The sequence below is a fragment of the Amphibalanus amphitrite genome, unplaced genomic scaffold (assembly GCF_019059575.1).
Source record: "Amphibalanus amphitrite isolate SeventyFive unplaced genomic scaffold, NRLGWU_Aamphi_draft 001583F_arrow, whole genome shotgun sequence".
Classification (NCBI taxonomy): domain Eukaryota; kingdom Metazoa; phylum Arthropoda; class Thecostraca; order Balanomorpha; family Balanidae; genus Amphibalanus; species Amphibalanus amphitrite.
The window spans coordinates 1-14,493 of record NW_024883076.1 but is presented as its reverse complement, the minus strand read 5'-3'; the positions used below and the strand labels follow the sequence as shown (position 1 = coordinate 14,493).

The following is a 14,493-nucleotide window of genomic DNA, read 5'->3' as shown; positions in this document are numbered from 1 at the left end:
AGTTATCGCTCAGTCCCGTGCCCCACAAACATTGCTTTCCATGCCGGATTTGACATTTATTTTAAAGAGCTAAAAAATTTAAAGGGCAATGGCGCTGGCAACCTGACGGTTTTCCGCTGACGCGATGAATCCTTTTGGATCTTCGCGGCGGTCTCAGCTCTGATCTGGTGGTCGACGAATAGCACCTGGACAATTAAACCTGGGAAGACAAAGGGAAGAACAGTTTAGACTTGGCTGACTGATTCGGAGAGGGGCCGGAGGGCCGGTCGGCGGGGACTCCCCTGCGCCGACCACTCTCGCCGCTCCGGTCCTGTCCGTTCTGAGAAGGGCCCGGTCCGGTCGGGCCGGAGACACTGTCGGTGGGCTGTGAACTGTCGTCGCCACCAGACCGGTCCAGGACTGCCTCCGGCGGGCTGACGAAACGCGGTGTATCGGTGGCGATCGGAGTCGGGCGAACCCGGCCTCCTGTGATTGCTTATGACCGAGACCCGGGGAAAATTTACAACTCAATCAGCTCAATCAGCTTTACAATGTTGATCGTGTGCATAGGAAGAAGTTGTTTGTACCGTTTGGATTAACTTCAGTGCGTCGTTGGAGGTAGGCGATTTGTATTTAGCGGTCCAGGTGAATCCCTAAACTTATGTTCCAAACATGAACATGTCACAATCGGTGTCGCTCAGTGATCCAGTGGTTCGTCAGATCGTCAAACACACACTCGAGCTGCCAGTAAGACGATCCACACTGATGGCGTGAGACCCAGTGACGTCCCACTCGACCTACACCAGTGGCTCGTGGAGACACGGTGGTTTTCCACGACGACCCGTCTTACTGGCGTGAGGACCCGCCAGCATCCGGCTATTTTTCGGCTGCTGCTGACGTCACCACGATTGAGAGCCCTCGTTTGGGCGCAGGATGAGTTATAGCCGCTTAAAAAGGAGCACCGTCGCTCCTGGGATCGAAGTGGTTTGTCGGCGCTGACACAGTTATGTTATTTTCGAACCGCGGAAATGAAGACAGTCGAGACACAAACATGTTTGGCACAGCCGCTGACTAAGGCATCGTGCTTATGCGCTTATGGGCAAAAGAACATTTTCTATGTTGCGTATGCCGTGAATGCGGATCCACTTATTTTATGGCGCTTATGAAGTTGGAAGCGTGCAGCGAAGAACAAATAATGTATTTTTTACGGCCGAGAGCCTTGTTTTTTGCTACCTTGTATGGTTAGCCAATTATGCAACGGTTGCGGTGCTTCACCAAACGATTACAAGGATTCCTTTTGACGCTCACGCGTGTCTTACTTGAAGGTCAGTTTGTCGAGTGTCCGCTCATGTCTTCGTCTCTCGCTCGTTCGGGGCCTGATTTTCAATTAGAACATTATTCATTTCGCTTAGCATTTAGTGTAACCAGGGTCCAACTCTCCACCTCGAAAGGCTATTTGCAGCTCTGATTCTCAGTACACATTGTATCCAGTATATAATTTCCAGTTCACGCGTTTCCCCGAACCGCATCGGACCACACCCAACTCAACCAGTCCAGCCGGCTGGACACGCCCCGCTCTCTGTTTTGTGTCAGTTCTCCAGCCAATGCCACCCCTTTTTGTCACGTGTTATGCCACGTGAGAATCCTCCTAGGTGTGGAGACGGGCCAGTCTGTCACCAAGGCCCCACTGCCATCAGTTATCGCTCTTCACCGACCTGCCCCGTGTCCGGAACTGAGACAGCCCACGCTGCCCGTAATTACCGTCCACTCTGATGACGGATGGCCCACTGGGGGTCGCAGGAGGTCAGTCGGGATGGACACATTCCGCGCGGATAAGGGCCGGGCAAATGTCACATTCCCTGTGGTATAAATAGTGGTGATGGGCGACGGTGCCGTATAGCGAAGGCAGGCCGCCTAGCTCCGTGATATTAGGCCCCGAAGGTGTTCCATGAATCCGTCAGATGTGCCATTTGGGAGGTCGTCAGTGCCATCTCTGCATTATGGACGGCGGGGATCTGACTGCGGGGAGGTCTCCCGCCGGTCTTAATGTGGGTATCTTTTTGTGGTAAATGGGTGTGGTGGCGCCGGGTGGTGATAGCTGATAAAGACGCTGTTGCCGACCTGCTGTTGAGACACCGCTGTCAGAGGGATATTGAGACATTACTTCAAACGGTGGACAGATGTTTTACTGCCAATGTGAACAACGAGGCACTGATAACTATTGCCTATATAATTCTGAAACACTTCTGCCAACAACGGTAGGAGCGAGACAGAACGCTGCCAACGGAGACATTTAGGACATTGACAACATGCGTCTGGGAGAGGACCCCCATTATTAGACGCCCCATTATTGGTGAAAGCGTTCATCTCCATGTTAGTACCGTCTTTACCAACAGTCCTTCCCTTCTCCTTCCCCAGGCGTTGTACCCTAATGCACTATGCGCGCTCATCTCCGTTCATTTCCACGTCGGTTGACACCCCCTCTCTCTCTCCCCCCAGGTGTACGTACACAGTTAGCCCCGAGTACGCGCACTCTCTTTTCTGTTCATTTCTACCCCCGTTGACACTCTCCTCTCTCTCCTTCCCCAGGTGTACACAGTCGGGCCCGAGTACGCGCACGCTCATTTCTGCACCCCTGTTGACACACTCATCTCTTTCCGTCCTCAGGTGTACACGGTCGGGCCCGAGTACGCGCACGCCGAGGCCAGGAAGTCGCCGGCCCTGGACGGAAAGGTCGAACGGGACCAGGACGGAAAGGTTCGTGTGCGATAGTCTATATATTTGCATTATTCGCGTATTAATCGTAATGCTCCCGTTGCCACTGTAGCGATGGTGCTACTGCCAATGTCATGCTTAGCGACTCTGCACTCACGTCAGTTTAGCTGTTACGGTATGACTGGGTGCACTATCTGAACTATGTAGAGCCATATCGACCGGCCTTTGACTCCCTCGAGACCCGCTCTGACCCGAGCCCAGCATTCAGGTGGAATATGCGTCATTGACCTTGACCTTTCGCTAACCGTGACCTGCTCTGACCCCTACAGGAGGTGCGCTACCCCGTCATTTTGACCAACAACGAGAAGCTGATCGCCCGCAAGGTGTGCCAGGCATTCAAGCAGACCGTGTGCGGGTTCGACCTGTTGAGGTGAGTGCTGAACTGCTGAGTACTGAAGGTAGGTACAGAGCTCCGCGCGCAGTGCTACCGATGGGATAGACGGTGATTGACTCAATACTCAGGGGCAGCTCATTTGTGACATCAATCACTGACGTTAAAAGCGTTTTGGATTTCCCTTTGTACGCGATTGGGCAGTCCCTTTGAGGACGGCCGCTTCTAATGAGTGACAGGCTAGATGGAAATATTGATGTGTAACGGCCGTGCGGCTTTAGTAACTGTATCTGGTTTCTGTCCCTCTGATATTGCTGGATTTCAGCCTGAATCTATGGATCAGACCATCAGAGGCCATCATCAGATAGTACCATCAGATCGTATCTATCCCTCTGAGTCTGCTAGCCACTCGTTCTGTCTGGATTTGACGTCAGCCCGTTTACTCCCCCCAGCTAGCGTGGAACAGCCGTGGTGTTTATGATGGTTTGATGTGACCGGTCGCAACAGCAGCGAGGCTATATCGCACCCCCGTCTCACCACCCCTCCCGTCCCTCTTTTTATAACCGACAGAGCCAACGGGCGATCGTACGTCTGTGACGTCAACGGCTTCAGCTTTGTCAAAAACTCCAACAAGTACTACGACGACTCGGCCAAGATCCTGGGCAACATGGTGCTGCGGGAGCTGGCGCCGACGCTGCACATCCCGTGGTCGGTGCCGTTCCAGCTGGACGATCCTCCGATCGTGCCCACCACCTTCGGCAAGATGATGGAGCTGCGCTGCGCCATAGCCGTCATCCGACACGGAGACCGCACGCCCAAACAGAAAATGAAAATGGAGATCAGACATGAAAAGTACGCAAAGGGAGAGGGGTTGGTATTTTGTTGTTCCGTTAAGAGTATAGTTTTTGCTGTGATAAGTGACGACTGACGACTACATTTAAGTTCGATAGACATGAGTAAATTTATGTAAAACGTCATACCGAGTCACTTAACAGCTTCTAATGTATAAACAGCCATTTTTGGTGCTCGTACGCTGTTTAATTTTGCTGTATTTCAATACCCTACTTCGTGTACCGGAAAAACTAACGTATGCTGCTATGTCGTACGTCCAGGTTTTTCGCCATTTTCCACAAGTACGACGGCGGTCAGCAGGGCCACATCAAGCTGAAGAAGCCCAAACAGCTGCAGGAGATCCTGGACGTGGCGCGCGAGCTGCTGGAGGTGTCACCCGATCACCCGGAGGTCGCCAAAAAGCGAGCCAAGCTCGAGCAGCTGCGCAACGTCCTCGAAATGTGAGTGTAATATTGTCGACTGGCGGTGTCAGGTGTGCTTGTGTGCGTGCGTGTGCGCGTGTGTTTGTACCCTGGCTCTGGACGCGCTCTCCGTGTACCCCGAGTAGATCGGTCAGTACAGCGGGCTACGCACGGACGGACGGACAGGGCGGGGCGGGAACGGGGCGGTGGGCGGGGCAGGGTCCCGAGCATTGGACGGCCGGGGAGGGGACGGCCCTATCACCCGGTATATGCCTCCGCCGGGGTCTCTCCACCTCCCCTACGTTGGTCCACCATGGACGCTCTTTTCCTATCATAACAGCCCGGCTTCTCCCGTGTCATTCAGAGCTTACGCTATCCATAGCCCCGTGGCCTGTCCTGTCCCTTCCTCCACCTATGACCTTGATACGGACAACACTGTCCTACCACTTGACCTCCGGGGAGCTCTTTGGTCTGCCCCCTGCTGAGCAGTGTCCATTCCCTTAGGTTCCATTGCCCTTCGCACCTGATACCGTCCTTTTTCACTCGGATATCTTGGTTCTCCTTCTATCGCTTGTCTCTTTTTCGTTTTTTCTTCTTCTTCTCTGCTTCTGTTTTTCTTCGGCTATATCCCGATGAGCCTTCCGGTCGTCTCTTCGTCCATTGGCCACTGAGCAGCTCAACTGTTCTATGGCTATTCAGCCTATCTCCATGGCTGTTTGAGAATGCAATCTTCTGTTCAATTCATTCGCTTTTCTTCGTTCATTTCTAGCTAACGACTGTGCGATTTCGTTATTGTTCTAAGTTCTTTAGGCTCTTCTTGTTCTTTTTACGCTTATTCTACTCGTTCTTTTTCCTCTTTGTATTTCCTTCCTCTTTTCCTCTTTCTCTTGTTTTCTTATCTTCCTCCCCTGAGCTATCAGTGACGGTCCTCTCTCTGTCTCTCTCTATCCTGCCCTGAGCTACCAGTGACGGTCCTCTTTGTATTTCCTTCCTCTTTTCCTCTTTCTCTTGTTTTCTTATCTTCCTCCCCTGAGCTATCAGTGACGGTCCTCTCTCTGTCTCTCTCTATCCTGCCCTGAGCTACCAGTGACGGTCCTCTGTCTCTCTCTATCCTGCCCTGAGCTACCAGTGACTTTCCTCTCTCTGCTTCTCTCTACCCTCCCCAGCTGCCAGTGACGGTCCTCTCTCTGTCTCTCTCTATCCTGCCCTGAGCTACCAGTGACGGTCCTCTTTGTATTTCCTTCCTCTTTTCCTCTTTCTCTTGTTTTCTTATCTTCCTCCCCTGAGCTATCAGTGACGGTCCTCTCTCTGTCTCTCTCTATCCTGCCCTGAGCTACCAGTGACGGTCCTTTGTCTCTCTCTATCCTGCCCTGAGCTACCAGTGACTTTCCTCTCCCTGCTTCTCTCTACCCTCCCCAGCTGCCAGTGACGGTCCTCTCTCTGTCTCTCTTTATCCTGCCCTGAGCTACCAGTGACGGTCCTCTCTCTGTCTCTCTCTATCCTGCCCTGAGCTACCAGTGACGGTCCTCTCTCTGTTTCTCCGTTGCAGCGTGCTCCTCTCTGACCAGCCGCCGGCCGTGGTGTAAGTCACATTGCCTCTGTATAGCTGTCAATACTCCGACGACCCGCCCGCCCGCCCCGACCGTCCGGTTTGCGTTGATTAGGGAGCTGGCATGTGCTCCCATCTCCCTCCCGTGTTAGCCCTAGGCGTCCCTCCCCAAGCGAAGCCCAGCTCGGTTTGGTGTTGGGCTGACCCCACTTTGTCCATGGCGTGAGGTTTGGTGTCGGTGGTGCATGACACTTCTTTATCTATTGCTCTCCCTTGTTTTGGGATAGCGTTTGGTTTGCGGTACTGCCTGTCGTGTGGTACTGTGTTGTGTGGTGTGGTGTGTTGTGCCGTGGTTTGCTGTGATTTGTGACTGGTCTGTGACTCTCGGTCAGCGATCTGCACGGTCAGCTCTCTCTCGGCTGAGGCGACATACCCTTCTGGTAGGGCCGTTACGACCGGTCGGCGTGCCTTTAACCGTACTGACTGGCCGTAATAGTGAAGCACACTCGTGGTACCGAGTGTCTGGGGTGATGTACCCCTCTCGGTACGGTACTACCGGAGTGGCGTACCTCTCCGGTACCAACGGCACACTCGGTGGCACACCTGTCTCCGCCGCATGACTGTTGGCGTGCGTGTCAGTGTCGCGTGCTGTGTTTCCGTAGTGTGGCGTAAAGGGTGGTGCGTGTGGCTGTGTGTTTGGTACTCCTGAGTCGCGTGGTGTGCAAAATAGAAGGTCTCCGCAGCTGAGACTGGCCTGAATGAAGCGAATTATGTTCTATATAGCACATTCAAATGTCATTTTCACACTTCTGCTTGCTCTGAGAGCTGGGCTTTGTTTACGGCTGGTCGCCTGCAGCTCTGCAGAATACACATTGCCATGGGATGGATGAGATGTGAACTGGTGTGTGATCACCAACTGGCATATCACAGCGCGCACCACTTCTGGCGGCACCACTCCTGATCCACCTGGTGACCTGACCTCCGCTCTGTCGGATTCCGCCCCCGGTGCGCTCCATATACCTTAGGTGACGGTCCTGTCTCGCTGCATCCTTCCCTTCGGGCTGTAAAGACGACCCGGCAGTGCTGACGAGGACGCTCGTCTGTCATCAGGTACGGCCACTTTTCCGGCATCAACAGGAAGATCCAGCTCAAGTATCAGCCCAAGGGGTGGAAACGCAGCAGCGAAACCGGTCAGTCCAAGACAGGGCAGCAGGGCAGTGTGCAGTGTGCACATAATGAATGTGTGAGGAGTGGGAGAGACAGATACCCCGTGGAAAATGTTAGCCTTGCTTATGATGTTCCCTGTGGTGCCCTGAATGTAACAATTTGTGTATCGGCCCTCTTATCTGGCAGTGCACCTTGCTCCTAACATGCTCCTGGTGACCGCCACTGTCCCCAGCAGAGACCTCGGACGACCCGTCTCTGGTGCTGGTGCTGTCCTGTCCTTCCCTGTCCTGTCCTGTCCTGTCCTTCCCTGTCCTGTCCTGTCCTGTCATGTCCTGTCATCAGTCCTGTCCGGTCCTGTCCTGTCCGGTCCTGTCCTGTCCTGTCCTGTCCTGTCCTGTCCTGTCCAGTCCTGTCGTGTCCGTGTCCCATTCTGACGATCTCCACTGTCCCTACAGAAACGTCGGACGACCCGTCTCTGGTGCTGGTGCTCAAGTGGGGCGGTGAACTGACTCCGGCCGGTCGAGTCCAGGCCGAGGAGCTCGGCAAAATTTTCCGTTGTATGTACCCGGGAGGCCAAGGTAAGTGTCGGCCGCTGGTCGGCCCACTCGGGGGGCGGGGTGAGATCGGTCCCACCCGTATCGGCTCCCAGTGGGACACGGCTGGGACACCCGGCGGGCCCGCGGGATGGGAGTACTCTGGCGGCGAGCGGCTGTCCCGTCCTCTCCTGCCGCCGCACCCGTCATGTCCCTCCTCCTGCAGCCGTGCTCACTGGTTGTGTTGCGTTGGTTTGCCGCCTACTGATTTTTTCCTGTATACTTGCATCAGTTGGACGCATTTTTCCTTTATATAGGTCGTTGTCCTGTTTTCAGATTGCTGTGTCTGGTTCCCTGTTATTTTTATCTCCCTGACCTAGGCCAGCATTGTGTCGTGTGCTTTGCATCCCGGGAATAGCGCACTAAATGAAATAAGACTGGAATAGTTAGTGGGCTCAAAAATGAAGAGTAACGAGTTCCAAATCCGGGAGTGGTGCGCTTCATAACACGAGTAGCGCGCTGCGTTTCACTGGAATAGCGTGCTGAACAACAGCTTATTGCGCTTCAAAATACGTGAATGTTGTCCTCAGTAGGTACCCAAGGAATAGCGCCCTTGAAACAGTAGGTTCATGCGCTTAAAATTCTTGAAATTGCACGCTTTGAGCCACAGTTTCACGTAACCGAAACTTTTGGAATGGTGCCCACTAAACTCTAGTAATTGCGCGCTCATGTAGTATAGAAAAATGCTCTGAACTTGTAGAGTTGCGCTCTTCTAACCGCCGATTGCCGCTCTCCCAGCCCGGCGGCGAGTCGCGCGCGGCACACTCTGGCCACGGTCGTCTCCGTCCCGCTCCCAGCGCGCTCTGTGTTTGTATGTTTGTTTGCGGGCGGGCGCCCCTGACGCGCTCGGCAGAGCGAGGAGGGGGAGAGAGGGGTGGAGGCGCGGCCCGGCTGACCGTTGGTCTGTATCCCTTTCTCTGCAGGTATAATGCAGCCGTGGGGATCAGGAATGTCGGAGGGCTTCCCCGCATATCACTGTTAGTGGGCTGTTCCGGCCGGCGCTCTCTCATTGTCTGCCACTCTGTAGCCGCCAGCGACCACCTCTGTTTCTTCTGTTCTCTGTCGCTTTTGGTTTGTGCTGGTCTCGGTATCTTTTGCTAATTGCTTCTGCTTGAGTTCTATCCTACTAACACCAGTCATCATCCTGGTTTGGTTGTGCCTGCACTCTGCGTTCTGATGATTCTTTTTGTGTCCGATTTCCATTTTACCAGCAAACGAGACTGCTGAGATATTTCACTGGTTATGTGCTGATCAATTAACACCTCATCGTTCACCCTAACTCACCTTAACATACCTCTTATTTGTGTATTTTGTGACAGTTGGGACATGGGTAACCTCGGATACCTTAGTTATCAGTTCCATCTGTTCCTAGCGTGATAGGGTGGAGGGGGGGGGGGAGGGGGCCAACACACTGATGATACTAAGCTATTCTGGGCATCCACAGTAGTGTACTCGGGTAATAGCGGAGACCCGGGGCCAAGGGAGTTGTAGGATGGCCAGGTTTTCAGGGTGGGGCCGTCCAGGGCTTAGCTTCAGGGTGGGGCCTATCCCCCAACTCTCGGGATCCTCCCATTCCAATGACCCGCCCGCCACTCCCATCCTTCCCCAGGCCGTACTAACCGCATGAACGCGAGATCGTCTCAGTGGCTGCATACCCGTCCTGCCTTCCTGTCTTATCTGTCCGCCCCGCCTCCGCCCCGCCCCCGCCTTCATTCCGCCCCGCCCCGCCTCCGCGCGTACGCTCGCTGCCCGAAACTACTGGCCAGTGCCGAAGCATGAAACGGTGACGATGGGGGAATATAGATATGGTTGGGATTTGGGCGCATGCGGATATAGATCGACGGGCTGTGTGCTGGCTACACGGTGGGAGTTTTCAGTGTTGGAGTTTTCGTTTTTTCGCATTTCATTTTTCACTCTTAGTGTGTCAGGCTGATATCTACAGGGTGCTCCAGAATTAACCGGACATTTATTTTCTGGCTTAAAGTGCGATTGCGCTCATTATTACGAGGTACGAGCATCATACTTTCATGAGACTTCCCTTAACTATCGAGCTTAGAGACTGTGCAGTGTACTTGTTCGGTCAATTATGGACAACCTGTAGGTATGTTTCATGTTTCTGATGGCAAGGAAGCCCGGTTTGCATTGGTGACAACAGGATGACTAAAACAGTTGCGAGATAAGGGGATGAATTTATTATCCATGGTTGAAGTGCATAACGAGATCCGACGGCCAAAACTGTGGCTGTAACTATAAAGCGGCATTAAAAAATTAACAAACGAATTGTAACAAAAAAAAGCGGAAAATTCCAAAAACGTAAGGCTCCCACCGTGTCGCCAGCCTTTAGATGCCAGGAAGTGTAGCTTTTCTCTATAATGCGTGTGCTGTTTTTCTTGTTGAATGTTTGACACCAGTTATGTTTTCTTTTTGTAACCATGACACATTCACTTGTTTTTTTTTTTTTTTTTGTCTAACCATTGAAGAAAAGATGTTAAGCACATTTTATTGATTGATTTCCTAATTATCATTTTCATTTGTTATTTTACTTGAATCAATTGTTACCAATCAGCTTCTGTCGCACAAGGGTAAAGATAAGATCTATGTATTTTGTTACAGTGAATCAGTAACTGTGCCCTGTGACGAATGTCTGTTAACTATGATGCTGCTGCTACTGAACCCAGCCGTCTCTAATTGGCTGTGGTCACTGTGTGCTGTGAATTGTGATCCAGCGTCGTAGCTCAGCTCCCGTTACGTTCGCCTACTCATGGTCGGCTACTGTTGAAGACACCCCTGTACGGAGCGCATCCCTGTTCGCGTACGTTTGTGAGTCTATGGGACTGTCTGTGCTGCTGCTGTCAATCTCAGTCTGCCCTGTCTGTATCTGGGTCCCACGCCGCCCCGTCAGGTGACCTCTACCCATCCCCTCCCGCTCTGACCTGCCATGTCGACCGCGCCGCAGGGGAGTACGCCGGTACACAGGGGCTCGGCCTGCTGAGGCTCCACTCCACCTACCGGCACGACCTCAAGATCTACGCGTCCGACGAGGGTCGTGTGCAGATGACCGCCGCTGCGTTCGCGAAAGGTGGGTAGTTGGACTTACGTTACCCGGTCGCCTCGTTAGCGGAAGGTGGGTGGTTAGACGCCCCGCCGGCCGGCTGCTACGTTTGCCAAAGGTTTGATGGTTGGATCTCGTACTCACCGGCTGCTGCTTTCGTCAAAGGTGGGTGGTTAGACCTCCGTTGCCCAGCCGCCGCGGTTGCCAATGGTGGGTGATTGGACCCCTTACTCACCGGCTACTGCTTTCGTCAAAGGTGGGTGGTTAGACCCGCGGGCTGGCTACAGCTGCGTCTCAGTCCAGGATAGTTCACTGGTGGCTGTCAGAGTTTCACAAACTTAGGGGAAGCCCCTGGGGCACATGAATTGACGCTGTTTTAACTGAATCCCCGGGGCCCAAACTCCTGTGAGCGGAATGGATGCTGGACCGAAGTTAGCTGGGTAGTTTCTCGGTTACTGTTCCACCAGCGACGAGGGCCGGGACCGGCTGTACTCTTTCGATAGTTATCTTACGGCTATCTTTGCATGTAAACGCTGATTTGAAAATGAGCTGTTCTTTGTTTATGGTTGATTAGACACCAGCTGCCCTATCCAGACGTATTTTGTTTATGCTAAACTTGTACCAGTTGTGTTTTGTGTATGGTGATCACGGGACCAGCCGGCTGTCCTGTAGGCTGTGCAATGGGTATATAGCTAATTACTGAGGACCAGCTTTCCTTTATTGTAGTGATCTTAGTTGAGTTGTGTTTTCATTTGCCTTTTTCAGGTCTGCTGGCGCTAGAGGGAGAGCTCACCCCGATCCTGGTACAAATGGTGAAGTCAGCCGACACCAACGGACTCCTGGACAACGACTCCGACTCGAGAAACCTACTCAACATGTGAGTCACGCGCCCGAGTCTTACCAAAGAATTAGACGAATTGCTGTGTGTCTAGGCGGTCACTGAGGCTCCTCGCTGGTCTTCATGTGTGTGTGTATGTGGACGCAGTATTTCTGTTCTTCGAGCCTTGGTGTGGAGAAGCGCCAGTGTGCTCGACCGGACGTATGCACTGCTATCCTGTGTGTAGCGCAGCGTTGGTGGTTCTGACACCTCTGTGTTTTATCTATCGACAGGGTGAAGAGCCGGATCCACGACCTGTTCCAGCAGGACCGCGACTTCACCGAGGACGACATCCATCAGCTGAACCCGACTGGCTCCATCAGCGTAGCCAAGGCGCTCAGCAGGCTCAGTGAGTCGCGGAGTTCACGTCTCGGTGTAGACGGGTGCTGCTGGGTTACCTTGAATATTTCAACATGGCGGGGGAATCGAATGTTAAAACACCCTTCTCCCCATCAGGGCGAAGGCTCAATTCTGGACTTGTAGTTTGGAAATTTTCCACTTTCCAGATTTATTAATCGACGTGAACGTTTTGCTTCATACGCATATTTGTTCTTAATATAACTTTGTCATAAGTGAGTATTTTCTAGGCCTCTCCTCATGTTTCGTGCACCCGTGAGCTCTTTCTCTCCCCGCTCCTGTCTCGTAAAGCCAGGTCTTTCCCTCTCCCCATATTCCGTTCCCTTGCCAATCTAATCTCCCCTCTTTCCACCTTCTTTTGCAGAGAACCCAGTGGAGACGTGTGAGCTGGTCTACAGTCACCTGCAGAAACTGTTGGCGGTCATCACACCGAAAATGGAGGAGTCCAAAGGTGAGAGCTGCGCCCCTTCCCGTCCGTACAGAAACTGTTGGCGGTCATCACACCGAAAATGGAGGAGTCCAAAGGTGAGAGCTGCGCCCCTTCCCGTCCGTACAGAAACTGTTGGCGGTCATCACACCGAAAATGGAGGAGTCCAAAGGTGAGAGCCGCGCCCCTTCCCGTCCGCCCCATACTCTCTCACTCATGTGTCTCGACAGGCGGCAGTACCCACCCGAACCCCTAGCACTGGGGCAATTCACCGAGTGGCCGCGCTGCCGCCGTCTGGCCGTCCACTCAGTGTCACAGCCAGAATCGACCCTTGTGTTGAATTGCGCCGGGCGAGAGCTCCTGCTGCCCTAATCCGGCGGCGCCGCGGCGACGGAGGCTTAGCTGGGATTTCCATGGGGTTTTACGGCGTACTCAGTCGATAAAGGCTGTGCTAGAGAGCTGCGGCTAGGTATGGGACTCTAGTGGTAGCGATGTAGAGGTATCGGCTATGAAATAACGCCGCTGCGGTACCGCGACAAAGTACATGACGGCCAAGGTACCAGAGCGATGAGGGTGAACGAGTTACTAGAGCCTGGAGTACCGTGCCCAGTTGATCACTGGAGTAGGTCAACGAGACTCCCTTCACTCACCCGTCTAACAACCGGGCTACCCCGCCACTAGAACCCTGGGCTCGGCACAAGGCCTCCTGTCGTTTATGTGCCGTTTCGGTAGGTCGATGGGCTGTTCTGTGAGTGCTGTCGGCCCTTAGTCGACAAGAGGTATGGTGTTGGTCAGTGGTTGGGGTTGAGGAAAGGAGGGGGAGCGTCACGCCGGTGGCTGATGCAAGAATCGAAGCTTAGATCTCCAGCTAGGCTGGCTGCTAATACCAATCTGTGCGTTCCATTAAAAGTGGATGCTTATGGGTTTAGTTTCTTGGCTCAGCTGTTTGAGTGTCGTCATTGACATGTAGCGATGACCGATCAATCATCAATCTCAGACGTTTCTCTTCAAAGATTGTTTCTTTATTTGGTTATTTGTGTGGCCGTCTGGGATTTCCCTCTTTATTGACTTTGCAACGACAAACCATTTCACCATTGGATTGACGGTACTTTACAGCTGGGAAACACTGCGGTTCTTTGAAATGCTATTTAGAAGTTTTCCAATATGGTAGGGGAACACCTCTTTGTTTGTTTCGCCAAACTTATGAAGCAGAAAGTTTTGCGCTTCGATGAGTGTTAACTTAGACAGTCTGTCCCGTCTGTCCCTGGTCTGTCCCGCTACCATGCCAACAACCATCCAGCTCCCTGGTCACGTGTTTGCTGACGTCACGCGTCACGTGTCCGTCCTCAGAGCTCATCCTCTACCACGGGGAGAGCTGGGAGCTAATGCTGCGCCGTTGGGTCAAACTCGAGAAGGACTTCAAGACGGCCAACGGCAAGTTTGACATCAGCAAGATCCCGGATATTTACGACAACATCAAGTACGACCTGCAGCACAATCAGAAGGTGCTTCAGTTCGACGATGCTGAGGAGATGTACCGTGTGGCCAAAACGGTGGCCGACGTCATAGTTCCACAGGTTAGTCGGGGATCGTGGGGTATTGTGGGGACTTAATAGTTCATAGGCTGGTCGGATTTATCATAGTATGGGGATGTTATGGTTCGTCGGCTCATGGGCTTGCATTAAATGGGATTTTATAGGACCACAAATCATTCGAGCTTGGTCACTGGCGCTGCTGCTTGAATATCAGACATGACCTCCATATTCTATCCCTGGCGCACGTTTGAGTAAGTACCACTGCCATTTTTATGTAAGCTTTGCGAATAAAGCCATCGGCCAATCATTCGTTATTAACACATTACGAAAACCGTTAAGTGCACGAGCGTAGAAGTAACGTGATCTCGTTGATCATTCACTGGTCATGCATCATACGCTGTTGTGTGCTGTTCATTGTACGTCGCTGACCCAGGTTCCTTCCTCTCCCGTCAGGAGTACGGCCTGACTCGTCAGGAGAAGCTCTCCATCGGTCACGGTATCTGCACGCCGCTGCTGAAAAAGATACAGGCCGACCTGAGGCGTAACATCGACGAGGGTGCAGAGGAAACGTCAACCGACTCAATCCTATGTGAGTGGT

At 52.9% G+C, this 14,493-nt stretch overlaps 1 protein-coding gene across 1 annotated transcript in view; it reads left to right on the top strand.

Moving 5' to 3' along the window:
* The window catches only part of LOC122373988 (inositol hexakisphosphate and diphosphoinositol-pentakisphosphate kinase-like), a gene marked incomplete at its 3' end in the record, with an annotated part of 46,211 nt that extends 31,727 nt beyond the window's left edge, over positions 1-14,484 (top strand). The window contains 14 exon segments of the mRNA XM_043352478.1: positions 2,647-2,736; positions 3,024-3,124; positions 3,656-3,937; positions 4,198-4,377; positions 6,998-7,077; positions 7,510-7,632; positions 8,571-8,624; positions 10,604-10,726; positions 11,465-11,576; positions 11,810-11,925; positions 12,298-12,384; positions 13,711-13,937; positions 14,349-14,460; positions 14,463-14,484. Coding sequence (XP_043208413.1) covers positions 2,647-2,736; positions 3,024-3,124; positions 3,656-3,937; positions 4,198-4,377; positions 6,998-7,077; positions 7,510-7,632; positions 8,571-8,624; positions 10,604-10,726; positions 11,465-11,576; positions 11,810-11,925; positions 12,298-12,384; positions 13,711-13,937; positions 14,349-14,460; positions 14,463-14,484 — 1,709 coding nt within the window.
* Between the last annotated feature and the right edge of the window lie 9 nt (positions 14,485-14,493).